This window comes from Acanthopagrus latus, chromosome 17, assembly GCF_904848185.1.
Source record: "Acanthopagrus latus isolate v.2019 chromosome 17, fAcaLat1.1, whole genome shotgun sequence".
Taxonomy (NCBI): domain Eukaryota; kingdom Metazoa; phylum Chordata; class Actinopteri; order Spariformes; family Sparidae; genus Acanthopagrus; species Acanthopagrus latus.
The window spans coordinates 2735290-2754842 of record NC_051055.1 but is presented as its reverse complement, the minus strand read 5'-3'; the positions used below and the strand labels follow the sequence as shown (position 1 = coordinate 2754842).

At 40.8% G+C, this 19553-nt stretch overlaps 2 protein-coding genes and 1 long non-coding RNA gene across 6 annotated transcripts in view; 1 reads left to right on the top strand and 2 right to left on the bottom strand.

Moving 5' to 3' along the window:
- The window catches only part of hace1 (HECT domain and ankyrin repeat containing E3 ubiquitin protein ligase 1), a 30954-nt gene extending 29822 nt beyond the window's left edge, over positions 1 to 1132 (bottom strand). Inside the window, exon 1 of one of the 2 annotated variants that reach the window (XM_037073300.1) lies at positions 721 to 1132. In XM_037073300.1, coding sequence (XP_036929195.1) covers positions 721 to 811 — 91 coding nt within the window. In that variant the 5' untranslated portion in view covers positions 812 to 1132. The remainder of the gene's footprint in view (positions 1 to 720) is intronic. The other variant, XM_037073301.1, reaches the window with a different exon arrangement.
- A 2042-nt stretch (positions 1133 to 3174) lies between these two features.
- LOC119005558 lies at positions 3175 to 6151 on the top strand. Of its 2 annotated transcripts, XR_005070538.1 has the most exons (5): positions 3175 to 3763; positions 3872 to 4153; positions 4254 to 5176; positions 5283 to 5357; positions 5946 to 6151. It is a non-coding gene; the product is annotated as an uncharacterized LOC119005558 (long non-coding RNA). The 2 variants fall into 2 exon arrangements; XR_005070539.1 differs by lacking the exon at positions 5283 to 5357.
- Positions 6152 to 6233: 82 nt separating this feature from the next.
- bves (blood vessel epicardial substance) lies at positions 6234 to 19343 on the bottom strand. 2 transcript variants are annotated; one of them, XM_037073302.1, is made up of 8 exons: positions 19089 to 19336; positions 16544 to 16781; positions 15077 to 15201; positions 14483 to 14670; positions 13941 to 14049; positions 13538 to 13705; positions 13289 to 13430; positions 6234 to 7934 (listed from the first exon to the last, which is right to left on the bottom strand). In XM_037073302.1, the coding sequence occupies exons 2-8, from the start codon at positions 16770 to 16772 to the stop codon at positions 7804 to 7806; spliced, it is 1092 nt and encodes a 363-aa protein (XP_036929197.1). In that variant the 5' UTR covers positions 16773 to 16781; positions 19089 to 19336; the 3' UTR covers positions 6234 to 7803. The 2 variants fall into 2 exon arrangements, with proteins under 2 accessions (XP_036929197.1, XP_036929198.1); XM_037073303.1 differs by lacking the exon at positions 6234 to 7934 and adding an exon at positions 11151 to 11193 and having other exon boundaries at positions 19089 to 19343.
- Positions 19344 to 19553: the final 210 nt, after the last annotated feature.

The following is a 19553-nucleotide window of genomic DNA, read 5'->3' as shown; positions in this document are numbered from 1 at the left end:
GACACACACAGAGACACGGATACAGAGACACACAGAGACACAGATACAGAGAGACACACAGAAACACAGCTACAGAGAGACACAGATACAGAGACACACAGAGAGACACAGACAGACACAGATACAGAGAGACACACAGAGACACAGATACAGAGAGACACACAGAGACACAGCTACAGAGAGACACACAGAAACACAGCTACAGAGAGACACAGATACAGAGACACACAGAGAGACACAGACAGACACAGATACATAGAGACACACAGAGACACAGATACAGAGAGACACACAGAGACACAGCTACAGAAAGACACAGATACAGAGACACACACAGAGGCACAGCTACAGAAAGACACAGATACAGAGAGACACACAGAGACACAGCTACAGAGAGACACAGATACGGACACACACACACAGAGACACAACTACAGAGAGACACAGATACGGACACACACACAGAGACACAGATACAGAGACACACACAGAGACACAGATAGATACAGGGACACACACAGATACATAGAGACTCACATAGACACAGATACAAACACACACACACACACACACACACACACACACACACACACACACACACACACACACACACACACACACACACACACACGTCACACCTTACTGTGACTGTATTCGCACGTGAACACAACTGTTTACGCCGCTGACTTTAGCTAACGCCTGCACATCCCGTGTCGTTACCTTCCGGGAGTTCCACGGTCCTGGCCCGGCGGAGGGAACGGGTCAGCCGGCTGAGCTGTACGTTAAGCTGCTCCATCGCCCGTTCCATCATAGGTGAACGATCCACCGCGATACACCGACGGAACAAAGCCTCAGCCGTCGGGTTTATGCGTTCCTAATGGGGCTGTGTTGGCCCTGGGCGTCGTCCATGGGCGCTGGCAGACGGGGAATCTTTCCTCTGATTCAGGTCTCAGTTTTTCCTACTACAGTGCTCTGCTCATACACCAACAACGTTACTTCCCAGACCGCCCAGCCTCTGATACTTCCTGTTGTGATGACGTTTAAACGCTATGCAGTGTGGGTGGTGTAGTTTCATAGGGACGAATGGACAGGGTCATTGTTTTTGCATGTCGTCGTCGGGGTAATGTCATCTAAATCGAGCTGAAGTCCCGCCCCTTCCGGTGTACCTCATGGGACCTTATTTCGGGAAAGAAATGTTTTCTGGTGACTGAAGAAAGACGAATTGTGATACTGTTTATACTGTGTCATGACTCACACGTTTTATGTTTGTCAATTTAAAACTTAATGTTTTAAGTCAATAAAGTTTGTCATCAAATATCAGATTCTGAAAATACGTCATAAGAAGGACTACTCAGCCAGCAGTATTGTTAGCAATGTTGTCTCCTTGAACGCTCATAGAACCTGTAACATTGTAGAGCTGCTCCCGTATATTAGCAGCTCACAGAACTGAACCAGCACCAACTCTCCTTCACAGAACTGCTGCTGTCAATACGAGCAGATTCTTTGTGATGTTCATCTTTTTCATCACCTTTTCTGAGGTCTGAGCCCAGTGGGCTCCATGTTGGTGTTGATGACACGTGTTGATAAGGTGATGTAGTTCACTCAGCACCTTAACACAAAACTAATCAACTCAGACAGTGACTGCCTTTGACCCTCATGCTGGCCACTGTTTTTGTTTTTGGTACCCAGGGTTGGATTTTGCATCTGACACAGCCGGTCAGGACCCTGGCAGCATCTTGTACTGGGGCCTTCTGCTCCTCATGAAGACTGTACACCTGTATAGTTTGTTGATCATGGTTGCAGCATACAGAGGAGTGAATTTTGGAGCCTGTGTGTCTGACATGGTGAAACTTCAGAAGAACAGACTTTCTCAAGACTATGAAATGAGACAGCGTGCACTCTCAATTTCTTTCAAAAGGCAAATGCACATGATTTTATCATCAGAATTCCTATATTGACCAACAGTTTTGCCTCATTACTGATGTTCAGTGTTGGGGAAACTACTTTGCAGGGGACATGTACCACTTTCAATCCAGGTTAGTAATCAAGTGGACCCACTCCTGCTGTGAGTCCCTACAGTTTGTCTAATGATGCTGCATTCAAAGGCTGCAACAGGCCACTATCCTCGGCCGGTCGAGCTCTTGATCAAGCATTTGTGTTTAGTGTTTAATTCAAAATAACGTGTTACTCGTGACTTGTAAGAGTGAGAGTCATCATCGTGCTGAAAAGAGCACGCAAGAAGAACGCAAAAATATATATATTTTTACTAAGGAAAGAGTGACAAAAATAATAGAAACGCACAGTGATCACTGGTTTGGACATATTAACGCGTTAGATTACTCGTTACTGAAAACAGTGGTCAGATTAGAGTAACGCGTGGGCAGCGACAACCTGTGTCGGTTTAGTCGATTGCATTAAGTGCGGCACTTGTTGCATTATTTCTGTAGTTCGGGCCGGGCTCGGGTCGGGCTTGATTTTTTGGACCCGATCTAAGCTCTGCTCGCACAGAATCACTGAGGCTGATTTAGATAATAACTTAGTATAAATATATTAATACAAAAATAATTGCAGTTTTTTTTCAATATCTTCCATGTCATTTAGCCCAGTGACTCCAAACCAGCACTAGATTGTATTAGTAAACTGGACAGTGAGACACAGCTCTTTTTTATTGTGCTTATTGTATTTTATATGAATATTTATATGCAGAAATTATGATTTTTTTCTCAGTAACTTCCATGTCAGGTGACCCACTGACTTCTGAAACAGATTGTTCACATACAAATCTATAATAATAAAGAAAATAATGGTAAAAAAGAAAAAAGAAAAAAAAGGGTTTTGTTATTTTTCTTAATCTCACCAGCAGTCACCAGTTAAAGGGTTATTTTTCAAAATTTTCTTCCGGGTGTGCATGCCACCAGACCTCCCTATGTTGCTAAGTTACCAGAACAATCTAGGGGAAACACTGTATGTTCTAAGAATTTTGGACATGTGAGGCGAATATCTTTCTTAGTTGTCCTTAGCCAGTCACACCTATGACTAAGCATGATAGCCATTTTCATGATAATGTGTTGCTTTTAAGTAGCTGGGAATATGATTAAAAGCATGTGGAAATGTATAAAATGGTATTCAAATCAGACCCCCACTTTTTTGTGTGTGTCCCCCCCCACACTTTTCAAAGCGATGTTACGCCCTTGCTTCCTTGGCACAAAGACCTGCCCACTCTGTGAAGCATTTGAGTGCTGCCAGGGCAAGCCAATCAGAGGCAGTGTTGGCTTGGCATGTCACGACATGTTTCATGCCTTTTTTCAAAGAAAAATAAAATGAAATTTAGAATGTATAGGTCTTTTTTAAATAAAAAAAATATTTCATGTTATTGGTCAAAATTGCAGCTTGTAAATTGAGTAGTTAAACTACAAAAAATGACCCAAAAAGTAGTTGAATCACTTGACGCAGCACAAAATATGAATGTAGTTTAACTACCAGCAAGTTACAGCAAATTGTAGTTAAGCTATGTGGTTCAACCGCATGTAGTTTAAGACTCCCAAACACTGCTTGTTTGTCTTTTGGAGGTAGAAACAAGACCAGAGACAGACCAGACGAGACAAGAAACTATCTCATGTCTGTGATGTTATCATCCATTAATCAATAGCTCTTTGATTGCTGAAGTTTTTGCCTTTGTTTCTACTTGTCTTCCATTTGTATTTGACTGCTGGGAGAAGATGGGACAAGACAACATGCACTGTGAGCCCACTTCTTTCTAAAGGTAATACACATTTATTTGATGATATCATTAGAATAATTACCAGCAGCTCTTCTGTGTGTCCTATAGCTGAAGTTATCAACTGTTTCTCCCTATCTGCCTGTCTTTTAGAGAGACAGAGGATAAGCTGAGATGAGACAAAAGGAGGAGACAGGATGCAGTGCAGACCATCTTATACAAAAAGAGAAATATAAATGCATTCAAATTCATAATCAGAATTATCATACACTGAAATCATTCTGCTGGTTGATGAAGTTGTTTATGAACTATTATGTGTCTTTTTTATTTTCTATTAGAAACCAGGAAACAGGAAGAAACAAGTCCAGACTGAGACAAGACAAAAGATGAGCACAGGAGACAGCATGCTGCATGTGAACCCTCTCGTTTCAAATGGTAAATATAGATTTAATATTAGATGTTTTATATCATTCAATAGTTCCTCTGTATTTGATTTCTGGAGTTACTGACTGTTCGTTCCATTTGTCTTTTACAGGGAGGGAATGAGGGGCACCCACTGTGAGCCCTCTACTTCAAAAAAGACAACTGCATCCTCATATTCTTATGCATAGTTCTGATACTGATATGTATGGAAGCTGAGAACAACCATGTTTTTTTTTCTTTTTATGCACTGTTATCTTGTGATGACAACTTATTATCTGGTTATCTTGATATAACAATAGTTGATTTCTCATGATAATTAATTAATTAGATTTGATATCTCCATATAACAAAGATTGTTTTCTCGCTATAACAAATTAATTAATAATGTGTTCCATAATATTAAATGTACGGAGGCCGAGAAAGGCCATGGATTTTTCTTCTTTTTTATGCATTGTTATATTGAGATAACGACTTACTATGTCGTTATCTCTATATAACAAAGGTTATTTTCTCATGATAATGAATAGATTTATTTTGTTATCTCGATATAACAAAGATTGTTTTCTTGATTCTTGATTTCAAGATTTACAAGAGTTGCCATGAACGGCTTCCGTAGCCACTGGCTGTAGCTGTCATAGACATATATACACAAGACAAACACATTATCAATCAATTCGTTATCATGAGAAAACTATTTTTGTTATATGGAGATAACGAATTGAATTCATTTGTTATCATGAGAAAACAACCTTTGTCATATCGAGATAACGACGATAAGTCCTCATCATGAGATAACAGCGCTTAAAAAATGGCCATGGCCGTTCTCGGCTTCCATAGATACGACTTTATATTCATAGTAAAAGTTCTTATGTTGACGTCAGCTTAAGTTATTAACCACGAGTCCTCCCTGTCTGGTATTTGAGAGAAGAAGAGTCACGACTAGACACTGTGGACTGAGAGCCCTCACCTTTAGAAATAAGTGCATTCATGTCTGACCACACCTTAATGTGTGAAATTGGTGGAGTTACCCTTTAGGTGAGATTATGTGTGAGTTTTTTGGTTGTGACAATCTTTGTCAGAGGTGAAATTGCAAAACTGACACAAAAAGAATGATTATAATGATCTTTTTTTAATTTTAAAGGTGCTCAACAGACCACTTGGTGGCAGCAGAGACTGTCTGTAAATAAATCACTGGCAAACCATGACCTGAGCTGATGTGAGAATGTATTGTGTAAATTCACATTCAGAATACACAGCAGCCCACAATAAAAAAAAAATATTAAAAAAATATTATATGTACAATAAAAAACTTCTCTATTGATCTATCTTTCTGCAGCAGAAGATGGTACAGTGGAGTGCTGAGTCTGTTCAGTGTTAATTTCAGGTCGTTGGTTAGTGTAATCTAATTTGTGAGGCGATGCTGGAAAGTGAATGAACAACATCCCCCTATTTTACTCTGCATGATGAGCTGGTCATACTTGTAAATACTACATACAACAGAGATATCATTTTAATTTATTCTACTTGAAGTTTATCACCCCTTCCATAAAATACTGTCAACTATAAAAAAAAAAAAAAAGGAAGGTTTTCATAATGACAGATAAACGACCTATTATTTAAGATGGATGCCATCACATTGGAACTTCACTGGCACGCATTAATTACTGATACTACTTTAATTCTTCCATCACTCATTTTTACTTAATTAATGCATTTATATTACAATTGATGTACTTTCTACATTATTTTATATTTTCATATTTTATATTTAAATGTATCATTTTTTTTTCTCCGACTCGTTTAGGAGCTAGGGACGTGTTGTACTGTGTGTGATTGTGTAAAACTGTACTTAAGTGTGATGAACCAAGCGTGAATGGCAGATGATGGCCACTGGGGGGCACGCCACTCCTACAAATCCAACAACACCACACTCGTAAGTCTTACTTTGATGATCCGCTTTCAACACCAAGGTTACAGTAATTAAGAAAAGCAGACAAATCGACTGAGACAACTGATCAAATGTATTTGATGGAGTAAAATCACAACAGTCACTGGTCCAAAACTCTGACAACAAACAGGATGAGACATTTCACTTCAAATATTTATTACACAAACAGAGTGCACTGGGTTCTGTGCAAACATTTAAAAAACAACTTGCTAGATAAAATAAGTTCTCCCAAGAAAATCATCATTAAAATAATTCAAACTGTTTAAGTTGTGATACTTGTACATATATATATATATATACACATCTGTATATATAATCAAAAAAAATGTATAATGAAACAACACAAAGGGGAAAGACTGACCAGTTATGTTTTTATACAAAGACATAATTCCTCTCCTCTGTTTTTATTATCTGTCCAGCACAGGTGTTCGAGCCCAACTCATACAGGATTACTGAGACGAATTACTACATTGATGTTCGAGAATATTCTAACAATAATACAAATAACTTAATGTAAAGAGAGCGGTGTCACAGTAATGAATCCTCATTCCCAATCCCTGAAGTCCTCTTCAGTTCCACAGAGTTTGCTAGCATCGTTCATCTCACTGTCTTGATTAACCAGCCGGGCTATAGATGCTATTATAATTATTACAGCCTCACCGCTCTCATCAGCCTTGTCTCCAGTGGGCAGCTGTGCAGAACAGACACAGTGAGAGACTGTGTGGTGAACATATTGAAAGAAAATATGCACACTGGCATTGACTCTTTATTACTCATTACAAAGCACTTATTAATGACTTCTTTTGCTTGACCATATTCTAGCTAAAATCTTTTGTTTATTCTCTCATGGATAAGTCAGAACACCCTACACTTGCTATGTTTCAGAGAAGGCACTGGCTCCTAACACGCGCCTGAACCGCCCTGGTCGAAAAGGAGTGTCAGGCGTTTGCATGACCTCTTTAGATATCGATTACAATCGACACAGTGACACCATTTAATGTGCCTGTGGAGAGGCTCTCAGCTAAACATCAGCTGAACCAGACTTTTATATTATAAAGCCGTGGTTTGGTGGACGAGCGACATGTTTTACCCGCACGACGTTTTTCTATGACATGCTACCAGTGCTGGTTTTCTTTTCTGTCAGCTTCGTGGTATTATGTTATTAAAGCATAAGAGAAAGATGCTGTGTATGTCCTCCTTACTAGGGCGGGGCTGATATGCAGGCTTTAATAACATTTAACGTTGCATTGTTAAACTGTGACAATGCATTTGATGTTGTAGAGCAATATAAAAGTAATGTAGCAAGCAGTGTTACACTTATTTTCTACAGGGAGTAAACGTGTTAACAAACACATTCATTTAGTTAAAGAAAAGGGAGAATAACGTAATGTGTAATACATTACTTTTAATTCAGAAGTGCTTTGTAATAAGTAACAAGGAGCCAATACATTGCTAATGCACACAGTAATAAACAACTAGCTGGGGGCGAAATGTGTAATATGTCAAAATAAACTAGTCAGTGGATAGAATATATAATGGAAACACTGTTTCTAAATGACCCACTGGCATTTGTTCTTTCAGACAGCAGATAAACATGCGTGTGGGGAAACGGCATGGCTGGTAATGCACTTGTATCGCTCAGGCTGTAGCTGTTAGATTGTTAAAGAGACTTGCATCACTGATATTTGATCCTGTGTGTTCTGTCTTTTTCTGGCTACACTTCCTCAGTGGAAGTGCTGGGCATGTGGCGAGACTTGGGGGGAGAAGAGTCTTCGAACACGTCGTCCTCCATACCTTCTTCTATGGGCTTCATTTTGGAGGAAGTCTTGGTGCCAGGTGATTTTTCTAAAGATTAAAAAAAATATATATATGACACCGGAATCAATAATACATTTTCAATATATAACTCAAATTGTATTTTTGCTGATTGGCACTCGGGGATGAAAAGTGCAATCACTGTGGTTCAACAACCAACACAAGTGGTCACAGGACACAAACCTGTAGAGCAAACAATTCACACTAGAGGAGGTTATTGTCAAATGTGCGTCCCTAAACCTCACACACACACAAGATGAGTGGATGAACAGATAAGCTTGAAAGCAGAAAAAGCCCCGTGAATGTGTTTCCATTAGCGCTGACAGCTGCTGAATTTCAACTGTAAGAGCTCTTCTGCAGAATCGAAACGGAGCTGCTCCTCCGGACTAAAAGCTTTTGAAGAGCAGCACTCCACTTCAGGTGCTTTTAGTCTGTATCCAGGCTGCAACGCATGCAAACGTTTGGTTTTACAGAGTGTCTCCTTTTAATGTGTGTCTTGCTTTCACTCACTGTTTTAGGAGAACATGAATGAGTGATGTCACTTAGGTTCAACAAATACGGCTGTTGTAGGAAGAATTGGTTATTATTAGATAAACGCTGCAAAGAGCTGATCATCACTGCCAGGTTTCTACAACTAGAGATACTAAACCTCTGCACTGAAAGTCAAGATACACCATTCCCTGATCAGTCAACTCCAATACAGTTTTCTTAACAGCATGTTCACTCTAATATACAGTGTAAACCTTAATCCTATCATGAGTGCACAATACAAAACAAATCCCACGCCTGTTAACTGATTATCATTAGAAAATGACAGCATGGAACTGTGTCGATTTCCTCCATCTTGGACACACCTGACCTGGTCCTGAGAGGAGTACGATCTGTTGACTCGCTGTTGGAGGGCTTTATAATCCACTCCCACTTAAGGCAGACTGGTTTGGAACGACACCTAACATGGCGGACCCTCCACACAAATGGAGTGAGAGTGGGCAGGGGGAGGGTGTAGGGGCTGGACTGGGATAAAGCTGAGGGACTCAACAGTCTGAATCAGAGCAGCAGAAGCTGAGATATGCGGACCTGAGTTCCACGCAAGCATGAAAACCTTGCACCCTACATTTCCCATAATGCAACTCAATACCATCTTTTGTAGATCCTCTCTGTCTGGTGAATGTCCATGTCTGTCTCTCAAACTCCACTAATCCAGTTTGTGAATAGCGCTGCAGCGATATACTGGTTTCAAGGTATCCAAAGATAAGAAAACCGATAATGTCATACAGTGTGTATCTGCTTATACACTGTATTGCACTCTACTGTAGTAATGTTATTACAATTATTTCTGTCAGAACATAATATTTTATGACATTTTAATAAAATGTTTGTTCAACTGAAGAAAACTTCTTATTGGCATTCCATTAAGGGTCGTTGCAACATAAGAACGTCAGTAGTAATACAAGTTAGAATAATAAGAAGAACAAGAACAAGAACAAGAAGAACAAGAACAAGAGGAAGAACAGTCTAATATCATATACTGTGAAACTGTAATATTCTATGAAATGGTTATTGTACCAAGAAAATCTCATACTGTTTAAACCGATTTATAATGCAGCCTTTGTGTTAGAAATGATGACATCACTATGACATCAGTAGTTTTTCTTTGAGAGGAAGCACCTTCACAGTGATTTATATTTTTTAAAATGTCAAATTGGTCAAATTAAGATCTGTCAACTCTGTCCTGAAGATTTGTGAGTGTGCCTCCATAGAAACCTACAGGTATTCAGTAGGTGGATCACTGTGACATCACTGGATGCTGTTGTAATGTGTTGTGACTGAGGTCCTGATCCACCATGCATCGTGGAAAGTGACAAAGTTAAGTTTGTTGCTCAAAAATACATAATAACGTAATCACCATCAGTAAAAAGCTGACCCTGTCTGGCTCTCACTCCTGGAGAAGGATGCAGACTTGCATCTGGGGAAAGTTCACTGAAGACCTTCACAGTGACTTATCTTCATTAAATCTGATGATATTTTTACTGTTGAAATTGCCAGAGACAGTAACTACAACAACACAAGTGAGGATGCGAGTATTTTGCTTGAAAATCGGGTCATATAGATATAGTCATTGTCTGTGCTTGGCACTGTTTTGAAGAGTCTGTAGGACAGACAGGATGACAGACACTTTATCACATATACATTCGTCATTTCTTTCCTCCTGTTTAGTTGTCAGACTGTGAACACCATTAGCACAGCCCAGTCCCGCGCTGCCGGCTTATCCTCACAAACAGACATTGTTTCACCTCTGTTACTACTGCTACTGGATCAGTGGATCAGCTGTCCCAATATTCTGCCTCTGTAACTTTAATACAGATGGTAAGGTGCAATAACAGCTCAATTTTCCCGCCTTGAAAAGACAGTGTGAATGGGGTGATAGATTTAGGATTTGTTGGAGCCATTTTCAAGCCAAGTTTGTTTCTCCTCACTCAAAAACTTCTAGAATCACGCCATTTGTTAAGAGAGCAAGTGAAGTACCTGATGACTTGGTTTAAAACATACAAAAAGCTAAAACAGGAATAACTGGAATAATTCTCGCATCCACTTCCACTTCATCAGTTGTAGCTTTTTAGCTGCAGTGAAGTTTTAGGCTTTAAATTATGTAGATAATCTTTTTTCAAATCAATTGGGATCTCAGGGGCTTCAAGAGAGCTGCACCTGGCTGCAGCTATTTCATGCTTTTGGTTTCAGTTGATTTCACATTTTAAAACAAGTCTCCAGCTACTTCAGTTGTTAAGGAGAATGTTGCAATGCTGTTTTGTTGTGAAGTTTTTGGGTAAACTTCCTTTAAATAGTAACATCCAATGAAAGGTTTTGTTTCTGATGACCCAGTGGTTTATGTTCAAGTGTACAACAGGAACCTGTGACATCACAGGGTTCACTGGGGGTGAATACAGGTGAAACACAGCACTGATGGGACCATATCCATCAGTGATGCTGCTGTGGTTGGAGGTGAAACTGGCCACACAGGACAGGGACATACAGCTGTTCAGTGGTGTTAGTGTAAATCTTATAAATGAAGCAATGACGGGTTAAAAAAAAAAAGCAGGTTAGGGGGAACCCTTTCAGAACAGGTTTTGAAGGTTTCGTGTTCTAGAAGAGGTTTGAGGAAGTGATTATTTGGTTACAGAGTGAATTGAAGTTTCAGGTGGGGTAAAGGTTTCAGGTGGGAGGGTGAAATAAAAGAGGTGATCTTACAGCCCAATTCAGGGAATGGCTCAATGGGAGGGAGGAGTCAGAGCTGGAAGAGGGACGGGAGGAAGACAGTCAGAACAACACTGACACCAGTTTCAGAGAGGCATGCAGCCCGTCGGGATACACACCTGTTTATAATGTGGAGATGTGTGAGAGCTTTCTGAGGATGTGTAATTTCAGTTCAAACAGCAGCTCACAGAAATGAGCAGATATCCCGGTCTGAATGGTGTTAAAGCAGCTGGGTTAACACAATAGCTTATTTTTCAGAAGGAGACACAATTAAAAATGTAACTGTGGTTAATCAGATTTGGTTTCCCAGTCTATCCTCATTATACCATTGTTCAATTGTTGTGACGCGTCTCCTCCTAATTGCAGTACAGGTTACAGTATGTGAGGAGCTTCACCCTGAGCATATTAATAGGTTATAACTACAAGTTGCTTCATTCATTTGTGTTGCTGAGACACATTTATTCTTAAAATATTTTACTAACAAATACAACTTCCCTGGCTCTAACCAGGCACTCAGTCAGCACTGAAGCTTAGCAAGCAATGGAATATTACCATGCCTCTGTGAGCTGCAAGCATCTGCCTCATCAGTCATGCACAACTCAGAAAACACTGTTTTTTAATCATTTCTACATGCTTTATCTCCGCCAAGTATTTCATGTTTTCAAGTGTCTGTTTGATGGTTGGTTGGAGGATGGGTCTCCACCAAGCCTCCAGGAAGCTTACTTTTGTAGTGCCCAAACTGTGTGATTACATCGTCACAACACACTTATGGGAAAAACTTTTTCCCTTAAGTTTACATTATAAGGGAAGAGTCTGTGTCTTTTTTTTAGCGTTACAACCCAAAAGAAATGATTTCACTGTCATAATCTGAGCCATTCATTCTAATGAAATGTGGACAGCCTAGAAGAACTGCAAAATTACAGGCACTAAACCGTTAAGTTAGCTGACTCGGTCAGTTAGAGTCTCTGGTGCACACACCAAACACCACGGATATCTGGGTGTTGTCGTACCCGGGAAGTCGAATTTTCTTGGTGTCAAAGTGCCGCTGAGAAGCTTCCATAGGAATGAAATAGGCTCCGCCTCCATCACTGTCCAGATTTAAAGTAACGTCCATGGTCTCCACTCAGAATAGACCCCATTACCTTTTGGTGCTCATCCAGATACAGGGATACATCCAGGAATTCTTTCTCACGTTCTTTAACAGTGTGTAATTATTTCATTTCTCGGGGGGAAAGCAGAGGTTTTATTGAGGTGGCAGGTATCTAATATGATTGGGTTATTTCTTATTCACTCTTCATCACTTCGTCCATCTTGTCCTCAGGTCAGCTCTGTGTCTGCTCCCTCTGTCTTCCTGCTGCTGTTTCCACTTTCCACTTGATTTGTCTTTATACTACATGTGTTCTTGGGTTCTTTGGCAATTTACTTCATTAAAGCTTGCTTCTGGTTATTGGTTCGCATTTGCCAAACATTAACATCTATATGTGAGTATGATTTGATGTCCTACATCTGGTGATCTTAAATTATGGGGAAAGAGTTATGGTTGGTTTAACATTTAGAGTGATGTAGGGCTACCCAGTTGGATATCAGATTAGGCTCATAACCTTGGCAGAGTTATGTACTAGTACTACTCAAAATACTTATCTACAGTAGGAAACATGCACAATTATCATTAGTGATCATGATGTTAAGACAGAATTGTTCAGGTCTGTATACACAAGGGAACAGGGAGAAAAAGATACCTCTTTTCCATGAATTATCTTCACTTTGGAGTTCAACACACACTTACTGTAATAGCTTTTCTCTGAAGAAATCTGATATCTTTTAGGTTTGGGTTTGAGGTTTAAACATGATGGAAACACATCAACCCTTTCATACTTGAATGATAAAATCACAGAGTAATCATTTTTAAGGTTTGTTTTTACTCTGACACATGTGAAACATGATGGCTTATAACTTTTTCAATATATGTTATTTTTTTCCACAACAAGCATCAACAATATGTAAGTAAATCAAGAAAAATTCTGGCTGGCTGGGTCATGGTACTCGTGCTTAATTGGCTAAAAAATACTTTCAGATATGTGTCCACTATACAGTAGTTTACAGGTTGCAACATTTTGTTGAGTGTGACTTACGGAGTGATGATCCGGTGGATCCTCCTCGCAGGATCTGGTTGAGGACATCATCGGTGTCGCTGGTGCTGGCCATGCTGTTCCTCATCTGCATCATGGACAGCTGAGAGCACAGGCTGGGCTGACGGTCCATCTTCTTCACCGCCTGAGACACAACAACCGCCACCGACATCATCACCACCATCGTCTCCACCACAAGCACAGCTGTCACACAGCATGATGTTGATGCGTTAGTGCTAGTGCTGGACCCACCTTGTCACTGAGCGTGGGGTCATTCAGAGAGTACAGTTTGTTGGTGATGTCTTTGCCAATGAGGTACCTGAACACCTCATTGAGGAAGGTGTCCGACTCCAGGAAGAAGGTGAGCCTCTCTCGAGACCAACACAGGAACTTACAGTTCTCCTCTGCCATGATGGTCACCTGGCAATCAACCATTACAACATTTGTTCTTCAGGAAATTAGGTTTGTATGAAACAGACCCATTCACCAGTCAGTCCGAGTGACCATGACAAGGCAGGTCAGACCTGATAAAATCTTTGATCTATTTGACCTTGAATACAACCTTTTAATCCGTGAGGTGATGAAGCATTGATGGCACAAATGAGGTTTTTTTCTTTTTTTTTTTTTTTTTACTGTATGTTCATATTTGTCTTACCTGGAACTTCTCTCCTCTGTGCAACTCAGTGGACCTGAACTCTGGAGAGTCGATGAATGAATTGGTGTAGATATTGTGGAGGAAGTGGCCTCGGTATGATACCTTCATCCTGTCAGAGAGGAACTCCAGGTCAAAACTTTTGAAATGATTGACTGTTTCAGTTATTGTAAGAGTTCAATCTTATTTTTTTAAAAACTGGCTTTGGTTTTGATTGGTGAAGTCAAACGATTAACTTCTTTTCAAATCAATTTAAGATGTCGGTGCTTCCAGAGTCTTGGATACTGCTGGATGAACTGTATGATGCCATCTGTTGCATATGTGTTTTTATTTTTTTTTTAGCAGAAAACTGCAGTACTGTTTTGCTCTGAAGCTCCAAAAATGTTTTGTGGACCTGATTTCCATCAGCATGGGGAGAGAAGATGATGACTGGATTCACTTTTTTGGCAACTGTTCCATTGTTTCTATACTACAATTAGTCACTGAAACATATCCATCACAGACCAGAACGACAGCTGCACCCAGAGTCAAACAGACACACATACTTTCCTTTGAGGAGAATGCTGAGGCGCTCGTCCACAGACGTCTTGTCCTCGGCAGCGTAGGCCTGGCCTTTCTTCAGCGTCTGGATGGTGCAGAACTGTCCTGTGAGCCTCTGGAACAGGGCCTCCTGAACATGGAGAGGCTCGAACATTCGTTTGTAGACAGACCGCAGCTCCCTGTCGATCTTAATCTGAGAGAGCGGAAACACAGCCTCAACTCAACTTTCTAATAAAAGCTAACATAAAAAGCAAACTAGATTCATGCTGTGGTCTGTGTGAAAACAACAGAGTTGGTGGGCTGGTAAACTAGCAGTGGCTGAGGAGGACAGGTTTCCTGTCTCATTATGAGAAGTCCTGGTCTGATTCTGTCAGCTCGCCGCTGGCCCTCACTCACACTGAATCCCCGGTGAGAACCACGGATGTTATCTGCATCTCATTACCATAAAGTAGCATATGCTGCCTCCTGACCGAGACATCGCTGGACCTGTGCATAAATGAACACTGTTTCCCCGACACCTGGGACCAATAACTCAGGACAGCCTGACTGTAAAGGGGACAGCCGGGATGTGAATGAGGGCATGCTGAAGAAGAACTCACCGGCCTGCGCTTGTACAGGAGGAAGAACAAGTGCATGAAGTTGACCACCAGGAATACCACATTCCAGACCATTACATCCAGGTTACACCTGTACAGAGCCGCCCACACAATGAAGAGACCACATCCTGACAGGGACACAGACACAAAGTAGATTTAGCTGATAATATGGCTAGACTCATTCAGACCTGGATCCACAGCTCTGCTAAGCCTTACTTCCAGTTCTGTCCAGGTGCCTAAAACATTTTCCACCATTATTTTGAAATACTGTTGACGAACTGCAAACAAGGTCAATTATGAGTTTCTATTACATTTTTTTTTTTTTTTGATTCATTGAGGTTTCATATTTAATAGATTTAAAATATGAGGCATCATCACAATGTGATCTGTATGGGCCGAGCAGGAACTCATGGGCAGGGCATGAGGCCTCAGTGGGCAGGAAGTATCAGGAAGTGGTAGACATCAGCTCTGCTGGTGTTTTTGTAACCACAGCCAGGGTGTTACTGGCTGAGGCAGTGATTACAGACCTGTGACGACACAATTTACAGCAGTCAAGACAAGTCACTTAATGTCTGAATGTGGGCCGCGTGCTTTTCTCCCCGGATTGAGTGTTCTGATACTTTCACAGCATTCATACAGCAAGCAGACCTGCTTTATAATCAACACTGACAGGAAATCTCATTCTCTACAATATGGAACCTTTAATACTGGATTCAAGTATAAATTCAAAGTTTACTATTTAGTTTAATATTCGGCAGACAACATCATGTGAAGACACTAAAAGTAAAGGCACAAAATCAAAGGTTATTTTAATGTATGAAATCTATGCAGCTATTTTGTCATCATGTTGACACTGGGTCTAAACATTCAGCACCCAGCTTCAGCAAAAGGAATGTTCCTTATAATGACTAATTACATGATTTTCATATTTATTTAATATCAAATTATATGATTTTATGACTAATCTAAACTTCAATAGTGATACACCATGATATCTGTAAAGTGAGTTCACATGCTGACCTGCTGTGGCTCTGTTAGTTTACTCTCTCTTTGCTCTCTGCTGTTTCTGTTCCTCTGTAAAATCCCTCTGAGACTAACTTCTGCCAGAGCAATATAAATAAATGAACTGTCACAATTACAACCACATTACCCATAAATCCTGCTACTTCCTGTCTCCACTCTCTTTCCGAGCAGAAGATAAACATGTTGGGAGTGGATTTTCCATTCTCCACTCTCTCCTCTGTTATCTGCCATTGTCAGAGCCTTTTAAGGCCTCGGCTCTGTTGAAGAGACCTCTCTGTGTGCACGGCAGCTTTTAAAAGAATCAACAAGCTCGCGGCGATCACTGACAACTGCAGGGCACAGAGTGAAGCTCTGCTGAGGTTGTGATAAAGTCAGTGTTGTCCAATGTTCCTTACTACGGTACAATCACAGCAGGAACGCCAGCAGGAGGGGGCGAAGTGTACAGACCTGTCATCAGGAGGAGGCGCAGCAGGATCATGTGCAGGCCCAGGGTGGTGGGGACGATCAGGCCCAACAGCAGGGACAGGTTCCCCAGATGAAAGAGGATTGGGTGGGCATTCTCCCACTCCCGACATGGGTCGGCAGTGGGCTCCACATTAGACACTCCTGGGCCAGCCGAGGTAAAGGAGGGCAGGGTGGTGAAGAGGAAGGGGGGCAGCTCCGGAGTAGAGGACATCCTTGAAGACTAGGACAAGGTTAGAGAGGATGTTAGTGGAGGGTGATGAATGGCTCTGGGCTCACAGGTAACACACTGCTCACAGTGCGTCTGTTCATTCTTGAATACAGCTTCTCGTTTGGTTGCTCTATTAGCCTAAATTATGTCCTGTTAGAAAATATGTTTGAGAGGTTTATCTATTATGAACTTCCTTAAAAAACCTACTTTAATCTATATTATATTTTCCGTCTCATGTGACTTTTAGATGAATTGAAGGTTTCATTTTTTTTTTATTTATTTATTTTTTTTAACAAGTTTAAAAAAAAACTACAACTGCTGTCAGATTATCACTTATAGTACAAAGTGGTATTACAAGACAGGTTAGGGCCAGGCCAGGCTAGCTGGTTAGCATAGATATATCTGCAACATAGTAGATAGACGTCTTTTACAGAACATCAGCACTGTTGTTTTCCAACAACAACAACAATAATAACAATACTACTACTAATTATAAGGATGACTATTATATTAAGTACTATTATAATGCGTATTGTTGTTGTTATTCTAATTATCATTATTATCATTATTAGTAGTAGTAGTAGTAGTATTACAAGATCTGTGTTAGACATTTCTCAAGGTTTTGTTAACAAATAAAACCAGATAACAGTGAAAATCTTTATTCTGATTAGCTGAATGAACTGACTTAAAGTTAATATTGGCGTTTATTTAGATGTAACTGCCAATAGCGGTCGCACTTTGTAGTATTTTTTTGATTTCTGAAGGTGGGAGACATGGTCTTTGCTACATGTGAACTGCACGGTTGCATGGCCCCTGAAGGCCCCAGGGGCCCCCATGCTGAAACAAAATTGGGCTGTCAGTGGGCTGCAGAACTGACTGAATGAACTGACAACACGTGTCAGAAGAATTTTAAATTTCAAAAATGATTCAGTCATCATCAAAATATTGCTCCCCTAACCAAACTCTGCACAGGGTCCCAAAACAGCCAGAAACAGCTCCAGCAGCAGTGAGAACCTTCCAGGATCTCTGGCTTATACTGCATGAGACATATTCAGAGTCTTACGTGCTATGACGTGGTTCTAGTATCTGACTGCTGTTTTCTGATGCAGGCAGTGTACAGTCTATAGCACAGATATACTATAGTCGCTGAAAACAGCTGCTTGAGAGCAGAGTTGGTGGGCTAGAAAATGATAAAAGAAATTAGCACAAAGAGGCTGAAAAGCTCTGTGGTGCAGACAGGAAGTGCAGAGTGGCTGAGACATAAAGGGGTTTTTTTTTAGCTTCAGTTGTCTGTGACATGTTAATGACTGTAGTCTCCCTGCCAAGTATGAAAGACCAACAAACACCAACTGCTGGCCAAATAATTATAAATGGTAATACTGACCTTTGCAATAAAATGAAACAAGTTTGATGGTTTGACTCATTTTCGTTACGAGCAGTTTGAGTGCATCTCAGGTGTTAACCCTGGACAACCACAACAAGTCATGTTGTTTGTTGTCCTTAAAGGAACACTGTAGTTTTAGAGAGGACATAGTAACTACAAATTTTAATTTACAATATTAATAAACATTAATACACACATCTTAAGTGAATAAACAAGCTGTTCTCGAGGGAAAATAAGGTCAGAGAAGATTGTTTGAAGCTAGAAAGGTGGCAGGGTCCGCCACATATGAACAAAGTATACACTGTTTTTTCCTTTGAGGTCAGTTCACTTTATTCAGTAGTGAAACCAGAGACAGATTAATTTAGATTTGTTTGTTTGGGCAGAAAAAAAAAATAATCAGCCAATGAAAATCTGTTTTTGCTCATTAACATTTCAGCCTCCAAAACTACAGAGAGCTCCTTTTAACTTTTTTTAAATTCAATTTCAGTCTTTTAAAATTATTTCCATTCTTTTCGTTGGATGGAAATTGTATCAATTTTTATGAAATAGAGTATTGGCAAAAAAAAAAAACTGTCTCTCAAAAGGCCTGTGCAGGAAAGCTCCAGTATAAATATTTGGCTCCAAGTGTTCGACACGAACATGGACTACATAGCATCATGACTGAACACTGTACTTTTCTTTCTTTTTTCTTTCTTTCTTTCTTTCTTTTTTTTTCTTATTGTCCAACTCTACACAACGGAGCAGTTTCCCTGCGGCTGTTAGTTCCCTCTCAGGCTGGTGTGCTCCAGCACTGGGAGGGATCGCATGTAAAAATAGATGAGGGGATTCACATGCAGCCCCCCTCACAGGAATTTTCTCACAGCAGCAACTTTTTTTAACTGCTGGTCAAAGTGCTGAGAGATGAGATGAGAACGACTCGTTATGAAGGTACTCACCGACTGAGCAGCAGCAGCAGCGGGCGCAGCAGGAGCGGCAGGAGCCGGTGGGACAGAGCGGAGGAATGATCCCTGTGAGGGGACTGGAGACGCTGCTGCGGACTGCAGGCTGGACCCTCAGATGGGGGGGCTGCACAATGTGCGTCGCACATTCCACACAGCTGACAGGGAAAGACTAAAATGGGCAAGAAGGCGACAGGAGCGCTCCTGCGGTGCCTGCCATCTCCGACAGGGGGAGACAGAGCTGCACTGTCAGTGAGGCTTCCTGTGAAGGTCCCCTGCCCTCACAGAGCTGGACGACAGACTGCTTCAGTTCAAATACTCCAATACCTGTCACAAAGATATTTATCAGCTCTGGGGGTTAAATCAGATAAACGATGCCGCACCAAAGACACACAAAACAACAGCAAAATGCTGCAACAGAAAAATGCCGCAAACAAAGAAACGATGCAGAACCAAAACGAC